This window comes from Syngnathus floridae, chromosome 12 (genome assembly GCF_059516105.1).
Source record: "Syngnathus floridae isolate MCC-2025c chromosome 12, RoL_Sflo_1.0, whole genome shotgun sequence".
Classification (NCBI taxonomy): domain Eukaryota; kingdom Metazoa; phylum Chordata; class Actinopteri; order Syngnathiformes; family Syngnathidae; genus Syngnathus; species Syngnathus floridae.
This window is the reverse complement of record NC_142424.1, coordinates 7,161,433-7,186,082: the sequence shown is the minus strand read 5'-3', so window position 1 is coordinate 7,186,082 and position 24,650 is coordinate 7,161,433. Positions and strand designations below refer to the sequence as shown.

Sequence of the window (24,650 nt, the reverse complement as noted above, 5' to 3'; positions counted from 1 at the left end):
AAGTTACGCATTCAGGCTGGGCCATCTGGGACCTGGCGCTACTGATGTACAAATCATGCCCAGGAAAAGAGGACAACCACCACTGAGCAGACATTTAAAATTTGAATAAAATAACATGGTCATTATTGATCCCTAGTGGGATTCAAATGTACATATCTGAAACGTAATCTCACATTGAAGATATGTCTCTTTTACTCATGCACTTACCTCTTTTGTCAAAAGAATGTGTAAGTTCATCCTCCTTAGTGTCTGTGTGTCCGCCGTAGCCGATACCGACTCCGTAGTCGTCCTGGATCGTCCCGTCGCTCACTTTCTTGTGCAGCTGGTTGGGAGTGGAGTTCAGCGAGCGTACCACCGGGTCGTCATCGTCGCAGTCATAATCGTCCAGGATGGGCGTCTCTCGGATGGGCACGCCGATGACGGAGCCGCCGTGCTGGTGGGTGCTCCGTGAGCCCCGGTAACTATCCCGGCCTTGGGGTCCCAGCAGTACCGAGGGGATGTAGTGGATTTCGTGAGTGGCCTCTGTACTGGCGCTCTTCTGGGGGACCCTGCGACGCTTGCACCATCGATGGCGGGTGTAGAGGACCAAGGTGAAGAGGAGGATGAGCAGGAGCAGGGCGATGAGGCCTCCCTGAGAAAACGGATAAAAAAAACAATAAAAAAGAATTCCCAGAATGAATCGGCAGCTTTATTATAGAGGGTAGCGCATTTTGTATAGTTTAAGTTATTTCAGGATTTTTTACAGTACTAGTATCCACTTCATACTATATCATAAATACACGTATCATTCCATTGATTCAGCACTTTTCATCAGCTCCTGCTCAAAATCTAATCTATTAATGAGAAATGTGCTCATTGCTTTGCAGTGCAGGTGTGCCTTGCAGTCATTGCTAATGCAGATTTGTCCTACGCAGCAGGCTGCCTATATTTATTCAGTCACACACACACAAAAAGACGCACATACACGTCCTGGGAGTTTTAGCCTGTTACCCTCTTTTTCTTTTCCCTGCACCTATTCTAATAATCAAAGGAAATTCCTGCGGAGAACCACATGTCGAAACGCTCCATTCAATATGTCTACCATCGCAAAAAAGAAATTGTCTCCCACTTACTTTATGGATAATAAAGGAAATACACATTGTCACTTGTTGACGTGTTTACCTTTTATAGAATTACAGTTTATGATGTTAAAAAATATAGAAGTAATCCACACCAAACTTGATTCAGCAATATGTCCAAATCTAAAAGTGACATATGTTTATAATGGAAGAGTAAACGCAGAGTCAACATATTTGTGGCACTGTAGAGAATATACAGGACATGCATGGAGGAGTGAGTGTGCACGAAGGGAATGTTAAATAAAAACCCACATTGGGAGGTCATTCGTCACAAAATTTAAAATTTAATCTTCATGAAGAAAAAACAACACCAGCTCCCTTCCCACTTCCAAATCATGCGCATGTGGATGTCCATAAATCACACTATGCCGATAGGGGAGGCGGCTCTTGGACGACTGATGGCACAGACAAACGTGTCCATTAATCTTTTTGTGGATGGCTACTTTGAAGAAAAAGCCGCACAACTCGCCCCTAAGTCACACTTCCATATGTTTTGAAGAGCAACAACACACAATTATGGAAATGTTGCCATAGCAGCTGCATACTAATGAAGTGTCATAGAGAAAAAATGTTCACAGTAAACACGTTAAAAAAATACATTTTAAACACATCAAAGTAAAACCGTGTGTTAGTTCCAAGAACTGGAGTGGAAATATGAATTGTGACGAATAGAAGGCTTTAAGTAAGATGCAGCGCTTGCAAGCTACCGACTAATTTTAGCCGTCACTCTGTCTGAGAGCAGATGAGTAATGAGCTTTGGGCTTGCTCATAACTTACTTCGGGCGCAATTTCCTGTTCAACCTTCAATTTATTTATTTTACACCTTTATTCTTCCAAGACTCCTTTGTCAAAGAAAGAATTAAGGACCTACTGATTTGTTTATCCTGAACTTCCTCCATGCCTCCCACCCCACCACTGCAGTTTTATAACTACTTGGTAATATGAATTTGGATATATTTGTCATATCATGAATAAACTGAATATTTTAGCTCAATGATAACTTTAAGATATTGGTAACCATCTTTTTTTTTAATTGGAGCAGCTTCTTGGCAACCAATTAATACAAAGTGCTAGATGAATTACAATACATTAAATTACACTGAATTATCAGTTGGACTTAATATTATGGATCAAAATCTTTTTTTATTATTATTCAGGGATGGCTTTATGTACATATTTTTTTCTAGCACATTAGGTTTTTGAGCTATTATTTAAGTTTGACCTATAAAAACATGCACAATAATGATTTTCCAATTGCATTATAATTCATAGAGTTATGATGTTATGATGAAAAATCTACCTTTCGCTAAACAACACTCTCATTCATAAATAATACTAAATATACGTATTATTCTATAACATCATATTGTAAAGAAAGCATGACGCCCTTGGGTTAAAAATTTACACATATCATGAACATCATCAATGGCAGTATAAACTCATTTAAGGTTTTATTTATTTTAATTGTAATCTTGATCTTTATGAGTCTATGTAGAAATGGTCGTCACTGTTTGGAAATCATTGCTATTTTGTTGTTTTTTCACATTGTGTCATTCTCTATACGCTTCATGTTGGTGGATTTTGCTCAAGCTCTCTTGGCAACAGCAGTAAGCGATCGATGTGTGTTGATAGAACACCAGAAGAGGAAGCAGCAGGACGGCTACTTGCAAACACTCTCGTCACACTTTAATTCACACCATGGGACCACATTGCTTTGTTGCAGAAGAGCTACGAGTAAACAAGCGACGGTAGAGCCACAGCCATGGTCGCATTGTGTCATCTTTGTGTTAGAGTAAGCCCATTTCAAAAATTGGAGAATATGGTGGTGAATAATTATCAATACAGAACTTGTCCAGGATGTCTACAATTTATCTAGTGTCTCTAATCTATAATGCAACAAAGCGTGGCACAATTTGGAAATAGAAATAATCTTTCAGAACAAACATTTCTGGAATTGGATTCAATGTTTTATATTATGAAATGCCTGCAAGTTGTATAAAACATCAGTGTTAATTTCAGATTTTTCTTGGCTGTTTTGTGACACTTTTTTCCCATTATAAAAGGGCTGTTACAATAAAAAGAATGTTGAGATGAGAAGACTATCCACTGGATTGTGTCTATTACAAATGGTTGGAACATGTTCTTAAAGCAGTACTTCTCAATTATTTTTATTATACAATTTCAAAATGTGATTTGATTATTCAATTAATTGATAGAACTGATTAAAAATGTTCAATAGTGACAGCCTGATTAATAGTTATCAGATATTTGAATCGAGCAGGCAACAATGTGTGAAGAAGGCCAAAATCGGCACGATGTAAAAAGAATAAAGAAATGAGATTGATCAACAGTAGCAGTTAATGCTGATTATCTTAAATTGGTTCCAAAAGCAATCTACTTGATTGTACAAAACAATTCGATCAAACGTTTAACAGTATAACAGCTCTGAATCCGCAAATAAGTATATTGATGCTATTTTATCCTTTCTTAATTGCTCTTTCTTTCTTTATTAACCTCTGCTGGAGAAAACTTTGAACTTTTATATGCTTCGCTGTGATATGTATTCATAATCCAAATCCTCTTCGATATGCAGCAATTCTCGTCAAAACACAACACATGCTCTGTGGTTTGGTTACCATCTGTGCACAATGGAAACTACCAGCCAGCATCTGCCCTCCTGCTTTAGAGGGCGATTGAACTGGCATCATTACCTCCACCAAGGAGGTTCTGTCTATTTCTTTGTTTTTGTTCTGACTTCCACTTTTTGAACACATTTCTATCCGTCTGTTCTATTTTGTCAAGGATAAAGAAAACCCCAATCTTGCTATCCTGCTAGAACTGATTTGACCCAACATTTATGACAGGGCATGATTTTTTTTCACCAAACCAGATTGGAGTTCAATGTATAAATATTGATGTGCTCTGTGATTGACTGGTGAGCAATGCAGGATACAGCTTGCCAGTAGCCAGATGGGATCTATTCTAGCATTCTACCAACAATAACCAGGATGACGAAAGGATCACATTTTCTAGAAAATGTTTGGATGAAAAACAATTAGACGACGATGTAAACAGAATTTGTATGCATTTTGCAACAGCTTTTTGTGCTACAGAATTTCATGGTACTCTAAGTGAGCACGCTGTTGCTTTTTGTTATTGTGTCATAAATGTGATCCTGCTTGCTGCCTGATGTGACAATTTCTTTTGTGTACTGTCCACTTTCATTTTAGCAGTGCAACTGGAACATTCATTTTCGTAGAATAGAGGTTCCTATAGGCAGTAATGCATCAACATCAAGCACAGTGCTGTTTTCATTGTATCCTCAATGTGCGTAGCCAGCCTCTATGACACTGGTGTCAAACTCAAGGCCCGGGGGCCAGATACGGCCTGCCACATCATTTTATGAGGCCCGCGAAGACAAATTGTGCATCAAATTTGTGTGTCATTACTAGAATTGCAAATTGCCTTCACTTTTAATAATATATATATATTTTTAATATTTGACCAGTTTGTACTCGTCTGATTTGAAAACGAGTTATTTGTCAGTTTGTTTTGTAGCTTTTACTGGAGACAATATGAGGTGCTCATCCATTTATTTGGGTTGACAGTCATAATAACCCTCCGAAAGAAGCTATGATTACAATGCGGCTCGTGAAAAAAAATTTGTTTGACACCCCTGCTCTATGACATGCCCCTGATCTGTCGTAGCATCGGTTGGTCGTCGCCATTCTGGGGTTAAGGGATAAAATTCCAATAACAGAATGTGAGTCCTTTTAAATTTCAGTGAAAATGGGTATGACATAATTTTAGCAGGTACACTGTGTGACAAGTACCTGGCTCAGCACCAAAACTATCACTCTACAAATTGTCCAACTCTGACCCCTTAAAGCTAAATATGTGATATAGAATATATATACACAACCTTCCGTTCTTGTTCAGCTTTAAATGTGTTTCCACAGTATCTCACAGCGGTATGTTGGAGTGACAGGTGCCTCAGCGTCTGCTCTCGTCTCTGTGTCCAACTGGAATGACAAGCCTTGGCTCTCTGGTCGAGTGTTTCCACTCTGCCAAATCACATTGGGGAAAGCAAGTCTGTCCATCACCTGGACTCAGGAGGGGGAAAAAAAAAGACCATTGTGGAAATGGGTCTTAGCGTCCCCTTTGGCCAGCTTGTTCAACTATTAAAAAGCGGAATACAAACCAAAAGAGGTTATATTGTTTGCTGATGTATTACATCGCCATTTGTGAGGGATTTTTTTTTTCTTATGAAAGTCAAACGATCTATCCTAGAGGGACAAATGAGCTGATCTATGCAAATCGCTGGAGAAATTACACTGAACTAAAAGCCAGCGCCTAATCGCAAAATCTGATTATGGCAGAACACAAAAAAAAAAAAACTGAATGAAAATCCCCTCCATCTTAACTCCACAGCAACCTTTCCATTTTGTTCCTGCCACCAAAAGGAACTAATGCACATTTTCATCATCTCTGCCTTTCCCCATCTCCCTGAGCCCCTATCAGCCATTACTTCATCTTTCACACACCACACCGCTCCCTATCGGAAGAGTCCAAAGATGTGAGGTCAGATAATGCTGTCTTGAGGCCTCGTCCTTGTGAATTACAACAGGGAATTAGGCCTGATAAGTGTGGCTGTGTCTTTGTGTGTGTGATAGAAGTGAGCAGCAAGGAGCCAATGCCTCTCAAAATGTCTGGATCAAGGCATCCAGTCTTCTGAGGCCACTATACAAAATGGACCAGAAATTTAACACTGCACTGGCAACTTGGTTACAACGGTACAAAATTAAACCATTTAAGAGACTGGTCTGGTAGGTGCTTCTGTTTTAGTTAGTAGCCAGGTCAAACCAGCCTCCACACTTTACTATTTAATGTCTCTGTGTGAATGATAGTATCAATGAATTGAGATAATAATTGTTTCTCCATCATGTAAGTCATCTATTTTTGGAAAGGCACATATTTGAACAAGGCACGCGGCGACATATTGAGACAGAGCATCCATTAGAGAAAGGGCCATTATTTGAGGAAATACAACATCAAGGTCATAGGCACTTAAGCCACGCTTCAATGGCAATAATTAAAATTGCCAATGTGTGAAATACTGATGTTGGAAAACTATAAATTGCATATAGAATTTGCCATCAGTATTTCTCTTTTACAAAAATACAATTTTAATGATTGTACTTTTCCATTTAAAAAAATCATTAATCCCAATTGCAGTTCAACTATCATATTTGTTTCCAGTGTGCGTTTAAATGAATATAAATTAAGATGAGGAAGAATAGTTATAGCACAGGACGAGCATTTACAGAGGCTAAATTGCTGTATGTGGATGGCATTCATAGTCTTACATAAGAAGCCTTGACATTTTGATAATGCCTTGCATTTGTTTGTTTGCCTGTTGTCATGGAGCCTGGTTAAATGTTCGTAGTAAAATGGCATTCCATGTTTTCCATTAGTAATGAAGTAAACATCGTTGCCAATTGGCCATGCGCAGTCTAAATTAAGTTTACATTTTATTTACAAAAGGGAACATATTGTATAAATGCACACGCATACACATTACTGTTGAAAATCTATCATGTTTAACAGCTTGGATTTTATATTTGTTTGAGTCGCTCGAGCGTCTTTGAGTGTCCAGAAAACCGCTATTTAAACCTGATGCAATATAATTATTATTTGCACAGCCAAGACATCATCATCATCATCTGCAGACAACCAGTCACAAATGGTGCCCATGATATAAAGGCTAAAGAAAAGGAGCTCTTGAACGGAGCTTTGTGGCACACCAAGGTTGAAACATAAAATGGAGTTTTTGTGATGCACTCAAACACAAGTCCATCTACTTCAGGGAGTTCTCAGAAAAGCTGAAGTCTCAGTTTAGTTTTGTTGCATACCTGCTGTACATTAACAATAAAGGCATTCTATTCTATTCTATTCTATTCTATTCTATTCTATTCTATTCTATTCTATTCTATTCTGTTTATGAGTGAGTGTACCAAAAATCTTTCACGGGTCTAAATACAAAGCTCAAATAACACCCCCTGACACAAACTAATGACACACACTAATTGTGATGTAGCAGATGACTCTCCTCTGGCAGTGATGCAACACCCTGCCAGCATTCAGTAGTCCTTAGCTGCTGATAGATGGATGTGGAGTCACATTGTTGCCATTTCGAGCTAGTAGTAGTAGTAGTAGAAGTAGTAGTAGTAGTAGTAGTAGTAGTAGTAGTAGTAGTAGTGGTCCTTGTTTGTATATATATGTATACCCTGCTATTGACTTTTGACGAGTCCTGGGTGCCAAATCTTGATCCTAACTGCACCGCATCAGCATCGTTGGGGGGTAACAATAATGCCAAAAAACATACATTGTGTGCAGAAAAAGATCTCTCATTGCGGTAACTGCCAGTGCGCTTGTCGGTGACATTTCACAGAAAGCCATGATTAGAAGGGCAAAGTCAATATTTATGGCGGTGTCACAACGGGCCAATGCTCCAGCATGTTGATAACAAGGCAATAAGAGAGCCTGGACAATGAGCCCCTTGGGGTGACTTTGATTGAGAAAAGAAAAGGCCAGCTTTTGTTATTGCAACAATACCAAATCTGGAGGATGAAGAAATGCACTCACCTTAAAAGGCAAGAGTGCAATGGCACAAGATTAACAATTTGAGCCTGTGATAGACTTTCTTTGTGATGACTTTGAAAGTGATTTCTAGAATTGGTTCTTGCTTTTTGTTTGTGATCCGCAGTCTACTCTGGGTGAAGCTGCATTGGGCTGACCTTTAAGCATTACAGCATCCATTTAAAGCAACTGGCTTCTTATCTTCTCAACGCTTAAATTGGCACGGACAATATAGCAAAGTTGGCAGCTGATCAGATAATGTTTGTGAAGCAGCATTTGGATCTTTGCCCGGGATAATTTCTCGAATCACTCACAGTAATAGTAAACAATTGTATATTTACGGTTTATGAGATGGCTCAGCGTTTAACAGATCTTTAACTGGTCTCCTTACTGTGTCAGGAAGTATATTGAGTGCCCGACGATACTTTTTTCATGACCAATTGAACCAATCAAAAGCAAATCGAGCCAAGCCACGCAAGCAAATTTACATTTCAAGACCGTTGGGAATGAGGTAAATGATAAATTATAATGTTTTTGTTTTGCTACATGCAACTTGTTGACACAGGTTGAAATGAAGGCCCCAAATCCAAATGAAAGCAAACAACCCGTTTTTAAATAGATGTTCTTTGCAAATTTATGCCAATTCTTTTTTTATCACTACTCTGCAAGGCGTGCTTAAGTAAAAGGCACTAATTGAGATGAATTAATAGTGAAAAACAGTATTGAATGAGATTATTGCCTGGCATATTTTGACAGTTTGTACGACATGGCTTTGCTATCTCCCTCTTCCAATATGCATTCAAACATAATCCTATCAATTAATGGAGCGTATTTTCTAAATGTTTCTTAATCTTTAATGAGCTGAAACACATTTTTCATAAAATAAATCTCACTGCACACCACCAAAAAAACAACAACCTAAAAAAGTATATTTGATGAAATAATGATCATCTCATTTTGTATTCTCAAACATTTACTTTCTCAGTGTGAAACTGTCCTCTTTAATTGGTCACACTGACTAAACTTGCAGGGATTGAAGAAAGACACACTCGGAGATCTTAAATAATAATTTCCAGGCCAATTAAGTGAAACTGAATAATTTAAAACATATGCACCACAGCAATATGGTTGGGAGTCACTACTCTAAGAGACAGCGGGACCCAGTTGGCTAGTTGTGTCATTGGCTAAACAATTAGAAAATAAATTGAAAAGTCCCCTTCATTTTCACATCAACTAAAAATGGGCATTTTCATTATTCATATTGATCATGCAAGGACGATTAGGAACACAGTTCTGCATTAAATTGTTATCAATCAAAATGCATATAAACTCTCTCCCTCTGTCTCTCGCTCTGATTAATTGCAGTATGGTTTGTATACAAATAATACAAACAATTTTGTGTTATGCAGCGAGGGAATCTTTCGGTCGCTTCGGATTGTTACACAAGGTTGATGTTGCAGTCTGGCTTTGTTCTTGTAATTTCATAACACAACAGCCCTTATACAATAAATTATAAAATGCAACTAATGTTTCTTCATATTCTGCTGTTGGAGTGAATAAACACCTCCGGACACAATTTGTAGGAACACATAATGTAATGTTAATATATTTCACAATCACATCTTCCCAGAGACCATATTGCTTACTGAAATAATTGTTTTGTTTTCATTTCCCTATTGCAGCAATTAAGGGCGCATAAACTCACGACTGAAAACAGAGACGGAATCTGATGCATGTTGCGCCGTGTTGCTAAAAGGACATGAGGCAAACAGGCAATACAATTATCGTGATTAAACAGTGCAAATATGCATCGGCAGTACTTTTGCACAAGTTATTATGGAAATGTGCTAATTAGCTTTCTACCGTATTGAGTAATTATACTTTAATAGTAATTTAAACGCAACACGTATACAGTCATCTGTTGAATGACGCAATGCAGTATTATGGCCAAACTAAAAGGAAATCTGAAAATAATGTACTAAAAGAATAAAGATGTGATGTTACATGCCAAAATGTCAGCATAATAATAAAAAGAAAAATATTATCTTTGAAATCTTCCTGTTAAAAGTATTCACATGTCACATTCATTCAGTGCTTGTTTGCAATACTGTAGTTGTAGTACTTATATTATATATGATCACAAATGTAAATATGAAAAGTTTTAGCTCCACACTGAAGACAAAACTAAAATAGACAATAAGAATTTAGCTGTATTCCACAGTCAGTTGCACACCAGATTTAATGATTTTTAGTACATAAAAAGACAAGTTTTCCATGAAGATGAAATGTTGTGAAAAGTTTAATGATTATAAGGAAATCTTTTTTTAAGATGGTGTGTGAGTTTTTAAATTCACTTGTTGAAAACTTTGTTCTCTAACTGTATGTTTCATTTCAAAGTGTTGTCTGAAAATTGTTTTTTTTTCCTTGTCAAATGATGATTTTATTGTATTTGTAAAATCGTTTCCTCTTTTCAGAAAGTCTTAAAAAGAAAAACAATTGTGATGAAAAAATGACAATTCTGACTCCTGGATTATAATTGATTTGCTATTGCTTCTGCTATTTGAAGCCTTTATTCGTCTAGTCATTTTTAAACGACTATGTGTGCAAAACAATTCCAGTCAGGAAATTTAAGTAAACACCAGTGTTTTTTTTTAACAACTTTTTGAATTATTCTGTCTTGCATTGTGGGATATTGGCTGACAGAGATCCAGTGTACAACTAGAATAGAAATTGCGTGTGAAGGCACAATAGTTGAATAAATGCACCAGAACGAAGTTTAAAGTTGGAATGGGTTGAATTGGTCAAATAATATAGGAATTAGAAGGGAAAAACAAAATTTGTGAATATTAAAGTTGACAAAAAGGACAAAAATAGAAGGAAGAAAAAATTAGAAAAATAAAAATAATATAGTGAATGGTATAGAATAACATAAGTGTACATAACGCTTTCACACAAAATATTGGAGGGATGCAGTTTCACAGAAAAACAAACAGAAAATGGGTCAGGTATTAAATGGATGTTATTGCTGCAGCATCAGCTGTCCCTGAGGACTATAAAAGCTTATCCCACATTTTTTAACCCCAAAGTCCCAATAGTGTGTGCAAGATTTTTTTAAGAATGGCTGAGCAGTCTCTTCACAAAGATGGCGTTGAAACTTTTTATCAATAGTGTTCTTGTGAGATGTTGAGTTTCTTCCTTTAACATGCTGAATCAAAATGTTATGGCCTGATTGTTTTATTTATTGAGTGCATCAATATCTACTGTACATTGTTTTGCACATCCACATGTTGAAGGATTTGTTGTTTCGTTTCTCCGTTCTATACACTGTTGCTTTGAGTCACTCTGTGAGTTTGTGAAGGAAAACATTCATCTATAAGTGATGATTTTGCAGCTCCCCACCCGTGCTTGTTTATAAGTGTATATTCCACTGTGGGTGGGGTATTTTTAAGAAGCAGTCCCAGCTCAACACAGACAGTATTTTATTATTTTCATATATATATATATATATATATATATACACACACACACACACACACACACACACACACACACACACACACACACACACACACACACACACACACACACACACACACACACACACACCGTATTGGCCCGAATATAAGACGAGTTTTTTTTCATCGAAATAAAACTTAAAAATGGGGGGTTGTCTTACATTCGGGGTCTAGACAAAGGCTTTTCTCAGACTTGAGTCTTGAAAAAGAGGGGGTCATCTTATAATCCGGGTCGTCTTATATTCGGGCCAATACGGTGTGTGTATATATCTATATATATATATCTATATATCTATATATCTATCTATCTATCTATATCTATATCTATATATATATATATATATATATATATATATATATATATATATATATATATATATAGATAGATAGATATATAGATATAGATATAGATATATATATCTATATATATAGATATATATATATAGATAGATATAGATATATAGTGTCTATATTTTTTTTACATGATGCCCTCCAGAGAAATTTGAGCTGTTTATCAGTACGTTTAACATGACAAAAAGGAAAAAAAATCAAACAGCCATACAAGCCCAACAACTTGTGCTACACATTCTTCATAATGATTCATTGAAACTCGGGGGTGTTAAAACAATCTAATATCTTTAGAGTCAGTAAACACAGTGGAAAAAAGTCAAGGACTCTGTTACCACTTAATGTGTCCTTCACTTTCAGAGTATTAACACAAATAAAGTACCATGCACTATTCAATGCAAAATTCACATCTCTGTAGTATGCGTCAAGTTACTTTTGACACTGCAATGTCCAGTTGGTCGTGCTGGGGGAAAATTTTCTCTCTGTTTCTCCATCCCTCCCCCAATGGAAGCCGAGCTACTGCGAAAGCGGCATGGTCCTTGAACCCATATCAGTGCACCATGTGATGAGTGCCGTCTTAACTCGGGAATCGCAGCAGCTTCAAATGGGAAAATATGGGATGCGTGCCAGCGAGCATGTGTAGCGTGTAGTTCCATCTCGCCCGCCCTTGTTTTCATAACAATTATAAGAAGAACCAAAATAACACAACATGAAGAAAATCTTGACTCATGCACATTCAGCGTGAGGTGAACAATGCTCTGCAACAAGACGAGTGTCCTCCTTGTGGACTAATGAATGAAATTAGGTTCTCACTGCTGCCCCAAGTGTACTATTGTCCTGATATGAATGCTCAGTGGGAGGGAAAATACCTGCACTGTAAAATGACACAGCTGCCGCATGGAAAGCCTCGCTCGTTATCATATAAATATTCCAAACAAAGCCAAATTCCTATTCAATTTGAATGTTATGCCCGTAAAACCAAAATTAACGGCAAGTCCCACAACACAACAACACATTTCACAAATATGGTGGATATTTCCAACATGCTATTAAACATGCTACAGAGTGCTGTGATTTCAAAGCTAGACATTTAGAGACTGCAGATTTCCTCATTTTAAGGAATCTTACTAAATTCTGAGAGGAAAAACATATGGAACACATGAACATGAAAGGAGGACGATGACACAGATGCCTATCAAGAATTTGAAATGAGAGGAGAAATTGTCTCTTCCAAAATAGTCACTGTGACTTCCAAGAGGAACCCAAGGAGAAGGTGTTTGTTCCTGCAATGAGGCACATTTGGTGTCCCAGTAGATGAGATGCCCACTGTAATGTCACACATTGTAGTGAAGAAAGGAGTGCACATTAAATGCTGCTTTGCATTAGAAACACAAAGAGGATTTGAGATGTACTTTCATCAGTTTATCACATTCAAGAACTTGACAAAGAGGAAGAACATTTCTAGTAATAGGAGGAATGCTTTTCAGAAGGAATTTCTTGAATAAATGAATTTATTTTCCATATAGGTTAGGGACCTTGAATTAAATTACAGAGCGGTCCGGTTTCTACGTTTTTTTTACATGGCAAAGTTCCAAACTCAAGAGCCAATCAAAATGACAATTTTTTACTTTTCATTTTTACAACTTAAGTAGCAGTACCAACGTCTGTACATTATTTGGGTACGGACCAATTTAAGCTGGTAACGATTCAATTGTGTATTAGGACAGCATTAGGATAAAACAAACCGTTCCCAGTCATGACTGGTTGAACGATTCGGAAAGCAACTTTGCACAACTATGACCGCTGCGAGTGTTGACAAGAAATCGTCGAGAGTTGCGCTAGCTAAGTGAAGGTGACTGCGTTTGGGGCCATCACTCAAGCAAAAAGCCTTCTCTGCAAGCGGATGATTAAACCCAATAGCAATTTAACAAGCACGAGTGAGATTGATGGCATAAACAATAGCGCGTCATCGTCACAGAGTCTTTACAAGAGCTGCAAAAACTTTAATCGTAACTCATATAACGCTACTTAAGCAGTATAAATAATGACCCCGCCGGGCCATTTAAAGTAAGCGAGCAATAGTTGCTATGCATATGACAACCACAACATATCACTGATAGAAAGCCCAGTCATGACAATTGTACTGACGTGAAGGTCAAATGGAATTTATTTATGGGAAAAATAAATAGGAGGAACGAATATATCTAAATATTCTGAACTCTAGTTGTATTAAGCAGAAGGATATTGCCAATGTAGTTCCGAATGCATGAGCAATGCGTAAATATTGTGTCGTATATTTTTCTAATCTTACTGTATGTATTAAATTGAAATAAAATATGACAAATAAACGCGATGGTCTCCATGGGTTGTTTCAGATGTATGAACACAAGTAAACCAAGTTAAGAACAAATTGCTTGTTATTTTTCAATTTTCTATTTCTGGTCCATTTGGGTACTGTGACATTGTTTGGAGAAGAACAATGGAAGAATGAAATGTGGTCAAATTTACACAGATCCATAGTTTTGTTATTTTTAAAAGGTTTTAATTGATCAAAAAGTTCATCTTCAATAGCCAAAAGTTGGCAAAACCTGAATTGCCAACCTGCCACTACAAAACCTCAGCTCACTTAAAAAAGAATTACCTGCTTTACGTTATTTTTTTGTAGCTTTTGTATTTCTTTGTGACATTTATTCGAACTCAATCTCTTGCCGCATATTAATCTTTTGATGACAAACCCTAATGTTTTCATAAAACAGCAAAAATAAAAGAACAGTGGCTTCACTGATCCAGTTTGGCGAGAAGTGAAGCGGCGTAGTAGCAGCAGCAGCTAACCTTTTAATCCTGACTAAGATATTAGAGAAAAAAACATTCATTATTTGTCAAAGCTTAAAGCTTAATAGCATATTGAGCCACTGACTTGATCCACTTAACCTTCGATGCCTGAAAATTAAAGCTTCCCTCGAACAAGAGGCACATTAATGTGCTATATTAGAACAATAAGCGCAAATCACATGTCCAATAATTCTTCATGTAGACGCTTTAGTGTCAGACTCAAAGAAGAGGCCAGTGTGCACTTTTAATTAAACGTATGGTGCAATAAACTGCGTGTGTACAGAGGTGACTGAAACAATTAAAACTGGGAGCAATTAAAAAAAAGTAGCACACCGAACATTCATCTCTTCAGTCCGCTGATTCCAGTTTTCCACTTCCTGGATGACCGGATGGCTATACATCACCCGTGACTGTTTAATTATAAGAAGGCCATTTCGGCCGTGTTGGACGCGCTTGGCTGAGAATAGTTTCTCATTCTCACATACTGCGCACGCTCAGGAGTAAAACACGATTCGCTGCCTAGGTCCGGATGGAACAAATGAGAGAGGATGATTTAAAAACTGGTACCATTGTGAGTGTTGCGTTTGTTCAGGGAATAGTTAGCCTTGATAGCTTAAGTTAAATTTACACAATGTTTAGGTTCTACCAATGATTCCTCCGACTAAAATGTGGACGCTGGGAAGGTCCATCCACGGTAAAAAAAGAAAATGTGGAATCAATATTGTTAATTTCATTCAGAAATTACTTGTACGTTAGTTCCCGGCGGCCATGGCAGACGCATTTCAAGCTGTGGAAGAAAAAAAAAACTGGGATTCTCGACCCAAACGAACGTACATTACCAACTTCTTCACTAAATAGGCATTTATACTGGCATATATCATCGTTTTTCACCAGGCTATGACAAGCAAAAAACATTGGTTCCATTTTTTAAAGAATTCTCGGACTATCACTTCAGATTCACAAGGCTATAATTCATGCACGAGAATTGGCAATGTTCAGCTTTGTTTACACATTTGTTTTTCCCTCCAAAAACTTTCAGAGCAGTGGAAATCCTCAAATCCTTGGCCAAAGAAAACAGACCAATAGTCTTATATCAAGTGCCACTTCTAAAATCTAAACGGTAAGAATAAATGAAGAAAAAAAGAATAGAAGAGACATTCGTGAGAAGTAGCACTCGAATGAGGTTACCAAGGCCAAGCGATGAAATAGTTTGTGCACAAATACAGCATGGCAAGTAGCAAAAGACATTAGTTACCAACAACAAACTAGAAGTTGATCAGTCTGACAAGGGTCAAAACTTATAAAAGGTCATTGCTGTGAAAACAAGAGTGTGTTACAAACAGACAATATTTTGGAAAGTTGGTTCTACCGAAAAAAGTTTGTTCAATATCCTGAACAAAAAAATCGTGTTATTCAGTGTTGGCATTGAGTAATTCAAAGTCCTGGCCCCCTAAGAAGACATTATAAAAAGGAAGGCTATTCCAGAGAGCCACAATTCCAATGCAGGAATAAGGGCTGAAAGCCATTAAAGAATCACATAGAGGCAGACGCAATGGTAAAGTGTGGCTGTTTGGCCAAGCAGCCCGAAGGTGTCCTCTGGCTATTCGAGTGAACATCATTATGTCTGCTACTGTCAGTTCAGGGCCAGACTGCAGTGTGAGGACTCTATTCTTTGAGGCAGTCAACTGTCAGTCCAGCAATCTTTCCCCTCAACTCTCTTCCTTTCACTCCTACCTTCCGTCTGTTCCTCACACTTTTGTCCCGCCTCCCACATGTCACACTACAGGGCCAACCTGAACATTGAGCAGGTTGTGACAATTTGATTTGTGCGCGAGTTGACATACTGGTGATTGGTGACTAAGAAAAAAATGCATTTACTTTGGAAAGCAATGATCAGCATTTTTGCCTCTTTTCCAACATGTTCCATAAACCAAAACAATGACTGAATCATAATTATTTATAATTTGCATAATAATAAAGTATTCTAATAATCATTACTTGCAGCCATCTTTAGGGAATTCACTTTAAGCACCAGAATTACTTATCTCAATAACTGTTAATCATTTCAAGTACCGTATTTTACGGACTATAAGGCGCACCGGACTATAAGGCGCACCTTCAATGAATGGCCCATTTTAAAACTTTGTCCTTATATAGGGCGCACAATTAATGCATCATGTCAGATTTTTAATCCAAATCAAATCATTCTCCATTTTATTTTTTTTATTTCAACTTCAGACGAAACATATTACTTTATAATCACAAAATAATGATCCATAGTCTTTTTGATTCATGATTCATAGTCTTCAGCGGGCCATTTATGATTGATTTCATTACACAATGCTTCGGGCCAGTTCAAATTTAGGAATTTAGTCCATATATAAGGCGCACCGGACTATAAGGTGCACTGTCGGCTTTTGAGAAAATGTTTTTAGGTGCGCCTTATAGTCCGGAAAATACGGTAAAAGGTTTTACGAAATATTGACAACTCAAATATCCATAGGAGAAATGTTAACATGTTCTGTAGTAGTAGATGACTTTAAGTCTTTCTACTGATTCAATTTTGTTATACCCCCTGGTCATTTCTTTTCTTCCCCCGGAAGAAATGAAGTATTACAGTAAAGGTATTGGTACCTTTTTCCTACTTACCATAACGGAGATGTGCAGCAGATGCATGTGTTCGTGCATGATGTGAACCGGCTCCCGCGCCGAGGCCTGCGTGGTCTGGGCCACCGCCTCCGATTCCATCAAGGACACGTGAAAATAAAGTGTCCCGTTCTCCAGCCACTGCTGCTTCCAGTGAACCTTGGAAATGTCTTCCCCCCTCCCCGACATCTCTGAGAACATAACAAAAACCAAGAGAAGGCATTTAGAAATTGACATTCATCTGGTCTCAAAGGCATACAAGGGTAGTTTGCTGATGTGGCGTAGGCTTTTCTTATACTATGTTCTAACTCAGAACATTGTCAACGTCAGCTGAAGAACCTATGAATAAGCTGATTTGAACTGTCATAACGCCGGTTCAGGAGGAATTAACATCAAATTCTGCCATGCAGTAAATTTGCATGCTGGTATAGATGCTGTAATCGGTATTAGGAAGAGATTTGTCGACATTTGAGTAAATCAAAAAAATTTATATATATATATATATATATATATATATATATATATATATATATATAGTCAAGCCCAAAATAATTCATTGCCCTAGGGTAGAGTATTATTTGGCTCGACTTTTGGCCTATCTGAGTTGCAAAGATAGAGTTATGCCCAAAATTATTCATACCCTTAAGGTATGAATAATTTCTGGCTTGACCGTATATATAAAATGGAGGAATCACACTTCTCTTCATATCACACCTGATGTTGCTGTCATTGGGGTGAAGAATATTCCCTAATGGGAAGACAATCGCCATATCAAGCTCAATTAATTGCCTGTCTGCAGCAGTTGCAGGCACGTCATCTCTGCAGCAGTGTTGCTGTCTTGTCTGAATTAATCACTGTGCAATTAAAGTCGATATAAAAACGCATTAGCTTTGGTCTGGCGTCTGCAAATTATGAAGACCTCAGTAAAGAACTGAAACCTTTTAATGTGGAAATCAAGAGATACTTGTGGATGTCACTGCCAAAATAGTACTAGGGCATGTGTCTGGTTTGAAAAATGTCCATGGAAAGAAGTGGATTTTGTCTTGATAAGGAGTGAACATTGACATATGCGTTGATACTCAAGGTTAAATGTCACTTTTACCTTGACGCTTTGACCTGTGGACGCCGCATAATGTATAAAGTTGAATTTAACACAGTGCGCTTTTACGCATGTCATGCACTCCCCTCTCTATAGCACATTATGTGGGTTTTCTCATTTTTTTCACTTCATCCAGGTAATAATAGACCACTGAATCATTCGTCATGTACCGTATTTTCCGCACTATAAGGCGCACCGGATTATAAGGCGCATAGAATAGATAACTCAATGTTGCTCAAATCGCAATCGCAACATAGTAACACTCGAAATAGTGCAAACAATAACAATATAACAATAACTCAACGTTGCTCAAACGATAATATAACACAACACACAAAATAAACACGTAAAGCTTACTTTAATAAATTAGTCCTCATCTACGAATCCATATTGGTCCATATTTAAGGCGCACCGGATTATAAAGCGCACTGTCAGTTTTTGAGAAAATTTGAGGTTTTTAGGTGCGCCTTATAGTGCAGAAAATACGGTAGTCGGAATCATGGCAAAGGCAGGATCACGTGCTAATCTCAAGATTTCTGAAAGGGCAAGGAGGTAAAGGAGCAGCAGTAAGCAGGGACTCAGGGTGGGGGGGACACATGATGAGGCAGTGCGCGATGCGGTATTTTGTCATACAAGTGACAAGGGAGCAGACATCTGTGACATCCATCAGCGGGGCAGGTGGCAAATGACAAATGTCGCTGAATGCGGCCGGTTATTAACCTACTGACTCTCGGCTATAGCATCAGGGGAAACTAAGCCGAGCTCTGCCTTGAGGCGCGTGAAGCAGGGTGCACGGTGGGAGTCGGTCATGTCAGAAAATGACCAAGCCTATCTTTAACAATCAAAAAGTCAGTTGCGTGGATTAATGGCGTCTTGAAGCAAGTGAGGCAAAAAAATGGCTGCATCTTCTCAGCCCCAACACTGAAATGAAAATATGAGATCTGAATTGATTCTAAAATCCAATAAACACTAGCAACAGTAATATTTTTTTTATTTTTTTTCCAAGAATCATTTAAATTCTTTGAAGCATGTCTATTAAACAACTTTGCAACACTGCTTGTGCATAACAGCAATACATGCACAAAAGCGTGGCGTTCAATTTCCAGGGTCAACTTAATAAATACACAAAACGTTGTCTTTTACAAGAACCGTTACAGGGAGTTTAAATGATAATATCTCCAAAGGCAGAAACTTTCCGCGTCTATTCCACAACCTCCATTCCTGGAGAGGAGCAACATGAAAAAAAAACATGGAAAATATCGGCTTTTACAGGCCGTGGTAATCGGGTTTGTGATACTACCTCGTTCTTCCTTGGGGTAGATTTTATACCGTATCGTCTGTCAATTATACAGAATAGCGTCACCTGAAAAGTAATTGAAAAATGTTGACATTCACAGGGACTTTAAAATGGGCTTCTGGTGGTGTCTTAATAGGTGAACGATATTTAGGTCAAGTCCAGCTTGCTTCTTTAATCTTATTTTTTAATTGACAAATTTAAAATTTACAGTACGTCCAAAACCAGAGAAGTTGGATTCCTAGCTTCAAATAAAAACAATATTTAAAGTAATATGGATTTCCTGAATGGTTACTTCAGAAATAAATCACTTTTTATTTCATGTAATGCTTAGAAGTTTCACTTTCTACCACTGTAATAAACCTGCTAGACCCTCCCAGCTTATGCTGACTACAGCATATGATAAAATTTTGTGGCCTGTGAAGATCTTAAAACCTGAAACCCCCACCGGCAAAGCTGCTTTTTTCTGCTACGTTCAATTGGCGGGACTGACAACACACCGATGGGTCTTTCGCCCACCTCACATTAAATTAAGCACTTTATGCCAGTCAGATGTACCCACGTCTAATAACTTTAACACTCTTGTCAAATCTGCTGCAGAATATTGCTCGGCCGGGTTTTAAGAACTTGTCACTTTGATCCAAATTAAAAATAATTTGCTTATTAAAAAGGAGATTCTAATGTGCCAAATGCAGCGAGCCTAATTCTGTAAGCCTAATTTCTTGCTTTGTATTATCTAGGTTTATACATGGAGTTGGCAGGAGAGCTGTGGTGCTATTTAAAGACAAAATAGGTGTGAGGGTGTCCTTGTATTTCTGAGCCCTGTCACTAGGCTCCGAGCCAGACATCACTGGGATGAAAGGTGCATGTGGCCTCTAGTCCTGCTTGCAATTCATTAGCAGATCATTATTAAGGTGTATAAGTGCATTGCTGGGTGTGCGTGAGTAAAACAGATCAAGTCCAAGGACAAGCCACAGGAATACATTAGTGAACTTTTCCCAGAATACTTGGTCGGTGTGTCAGTCATTGATAATTCATGGATTGTCAGTAAAGGAAATCATCTGAGCAGAATGGTGGATCAGCAGGCATGCCAAAAAGTCAGGAGACCTGGGTTAGAATCTCAAAAACCCCATGTTTGTGTAGAAAACTCACAGCCTGATACAAATCCACTGAAAATATGTGTCATGAAAATTCTGCAGGTCTCAGTAGAAATCTACTGAAGTGGATCTGGAACTTACTAATGGGCAGGCTACTTTAAAGAAGCATGTTGAAGAAAATGGGTTCCAAAAATTCCTGCCAAGCTACAAAAACAGATATGCTCACACCTCATTGATTAAAGTACATAAGCATATACAATTATATTCACACATTAAATTAATAAAAGAGAAAAAAAGCATATCATTATACCTACACACCAAATCAATAAATAATACATAACTAGACATGTTTTTATATGTGACGTGGTAAAGAGAAATGTTATTATAACAACTTCATGATCTGATACGCATTTTTGTGCAGTTTGAAATAAATGATTTTTGGCATATTGCCTGAATAGCTTAATAACCTTTTAAACTGTTCTATTCATGCCTGATGTTTATCTAAATTACAGACACTGCCAAGGGTGTCTAAAAATGCTGAATGCTTGATTATATCTTACGTTTTGCCAAATGCTTGATGTGACGTTTTATGTTGCCTAACGCGAGACGCCAGCCTTGGATTATTGGAGAATGTTCTGGACAGAGGGAAATGTTTTTCCTCACACTGAAAATATATGGTTGGAAGAACAATTCAATGAGAATGTGACAAAAGTAAGTAAGTGCATGGAATGTGAAAAGAATAAACAAATGCATGGTATGTGGTGAGTAAAAGTTTGGCACAGAAGATAGACAAAAATAGTCAAGAAACATTAACGGATTGAGTATTAATGAAATTGCTAATGCAACATGATCACAACCCGGCTAACAGTTTATGTCATACCCAAAAGTTCATCTAATTCCTTACAAAATGACAAGATGATGAAATGTGCAACAGAAGGTGGGGTGGATGTATGCAGAAGGTCGGTTGTGCAAGAATGAAGGAAAAATGTTTACAGGAAGTATACTTAGAGATAAAACCAGCAGAGGTACCAGAGGGATAGCAGCAGGAGAAGAACAGTCAAGAACCCGGCTAAATGATAATCGTCAAGGCCGAAAGACTGGAAGCAGGTGGATGATAAAACAACAACCCCCACCAAGTCAACACTTCTTTGGAGCTGGTTCATTCGAGCAAGTGAGTGTTATTGTCCAGCGATCGTGCTTGTGTGTCACCACACACAGAGGTGAGCCCCCATAGATCAAATCAAAACAGTTTATTTCAAATGTAAATCACAGCACCGTTATGATGACTGTAGCTGTTTTTGATTGGTGCTTTCAAAGTCCAATTTTCCATCAGTATCAGAAACCCCTGCATATCGGCATAAGTCAGTCCAAAAAAGTGTTTTTGTGTCTTCATCACAGCCCCAAAATGAGAGCAATCTTTTCCATACTAAAAAAAAATAATAATAACAAACAAATAAAAATACCTCCTAACTAAAAAAAAAATAAAGATGACGATGTAATTTTCTGTGTCACTGTTCTGACCTAAAAGAGTTTTTTTTTTTTTTTTTTCCGAAACTCTTCAAAATAAAGTGTACAGCTGTGCGGGTTTGAAATTTCTGCTCAATTGTAAACAGCTTTGTCAGTGGGTGTGCATCTCCTCCCACGTGTATCAAAATACCACATCACAGATGGTGGCATTAAAAAAACAACACAAAAAAAAACAAAGGCAAAACAACAAATGTGCATTATTTGTGCGCTTACACAAAGGACCAAAACAAGCAGTTCCAGGCCACGATATCCGACTTAGCACTCTCTTTACTCAAATTGCAATCATACTAACGTTAGTATTTCATTTAGGCTAAAAGTATTTTAATTACATATTAGTTTCAAATAATTACAAGTCATTATGTAAAATGTGCATGGTTTCTGCCTATAGGCACTTTTTTGTAAACAAGTTGCCATCTTACTGTGAGCATAAAAAAATACCTTTTCATCATCTTATCTAATTCTCTTTTCAAACTTTATCGCACTACACAATCTAAATTCCTTGTTGATCAATATGCTTAATATACTCACAATATCATGTTAGTATATAACACAATATTAGCATTTATAAAGTTCTTATTTTGTCTGTATCAGACAAGATGGAATGATAAAATCCTTATTGAACTAATTACTCAAAGTAATTACTGTATGTAATCAAGCTTATTGTTTTATGTTCCAATATAAATCGTTAGCATGATTGCACTTGCCCATTTTAATTTTAAATTGTATCTCACTACTCTCCTTATTGAGCTGCTAGAGCACTTTCTGTACTCGAGTTGTCTTCTTGCTATATATTTATATTTCATCACAAATTGCATAAGAAAATGTATATTAAAAGTGACAAGCTTTATTTGTTTTGATAATTGTTTTCCTTATTTAGAAAATATTTTTAGGATTAAAGGAAAGGAAAAAAAGGAAAAAAGAAAGAAAGAAAAACATTGAAAAAAGAAAAACGAAAGAAAAAAAACTTCTCCATTATGCTCTGAACCTGAGAAAGACTTAGAAATAAAGAATAGAGAGCGTAGTAAGATGCGGTGAGGGATTATAAGATCAGCTTTTCAAATTTGAGTTATGCTCACAAAATGTGTTTGACTCAGCAATATCTCCAGTGCCCACACTGAGGACTTAGCTGCACTAAGAAGGCTTTATCAAAGATTGTGTCAAAGCTTTTTTACATCTATTCCTTCTTCGCTTGTTTCAAAGGACAATGGAAGCGGTTGCTTCATGTGTTTTTGGCTCGGCTGTTTTAAGAACAAATAGCACAAAAAAAAAATATCAAATTGGTATGGGAATGTTTGCTCTATGGTTCAATAAGAAATTGTTTCAACCGTTATCTTCATCATACTGTTTGTATTTTAATATCACGGCATAACTGATAAATGTATATACACTTATTTCTACATCACAAAGAGAAGAATACTCTGGCAACCCTGACAGGTTGCGATTTCAAACCAAGGTCAGTTATCATTATACCTACTGGAGTGGAATTCCTGAAGTCTTTTATTTCACATTGACCCTCAGAAGTGCCTTCCTGGACCTACCGGGATGTGGAGAGTTTCAAATTTAGACCATTTCTCATAGGATCAAATGAAAGATCAGATGGGATTGGCAGGCCTAATCAGAGGGCATGTTGAAAAACTGTCAAGATTGATGTGATTCCTACTCGAATGTTCTGATAGACACTTCTCATGGGTTCCCAACAAGACTAATCGCTGTAGTTCGCATGCATACACTTCCCTGCCCGCCCACACATCAACAACTCTGGTTCCCGATGGACTGCCGTCCCCCCACGTAAAAGGTGATCATAGCATTGACACGCTCGCTGATTGTTCAAGCCCGACAGCTCCTTGACAGTTTGTCAGCTCTGCAACAAGCCCGTGTCGACGATGTTTACCGGGATGAAGGCTGGCACCCCGAGGGCACTCTGCGGCGTGTCATTACATATGTGACATAACGTCTGTTTGCGGGTTGAGTCTGCCTATAGCGTTGGCTTCTGACAACACGGAAAGCAAGGAGAGCTTCAATAATTCATTGGAGGAGAAGGAGGCAGATTCGTCAAGAAAGCAGGGATGGTGAAATAGGGAATGGGTAATGCAAATTGAGAGTAAAAAGTATTGTGGAAATTTATTCTGGCTTCATATTGCCAATTCTTGTAACGTCAGTCATTTGTGACAGTTCTACACAACATACAAAAAGGATGTTTCCACCACCAGTTGGTGATTTGCTAACCTGAATTACATACTTAGAACTTCTCACGTATGTCTGCACCAATGATTTCTCATTACCTACGTACCGTATTTTCCGGACTATAAGGCGCACCGGACTATAAGGCGCACCTTCAATGAATGGCCCATTTTAAAACGTTGTCCTTATGTAAGGTGCACCAGACTATAAGGTGCACCATTAATGCATCATGTCAGATTTTGAATCCAAATCAAATCATTCTCCATTTTATCTTTTTTATTTCAACTTCAGGCGCAATAAATTACTTTATAATAGCAAAATAATGATCCATAGTCTTTTTGATTTATGATTCAT

At 37.6% G+C, this 24,650-nt stretch overlaps 1 protein-coding gene across 2 annotated transcripts in view; it reads right to left on the bottom strand.

Annotated features, from left to right (window-relative positions):
* The window catches only part of astn2 (astrotactin 2), a 153,798-nt gene that overhangs the window by 106,761 nt on the left and 22,387 nt on the right, over nt 1–24,650 (bottom strand). For both annotated transcript variants that reach the window (XM_088391186.1, XM_088391187.1), the window contains exons 2-3: nt 17,102–17,289; nt 208–631 (exon numbers count right to left, since the gene is read on the bottom strand). In XM_088391186.1, coding sequence (XP_088247312.1) covers nt 208–631; nt 17,102–17,289 — 612 coding nt within the window. The remainder of the gene's footprint in view (nt 1–207; nt 632–17,101; nt 17,290–24,650) is intronic.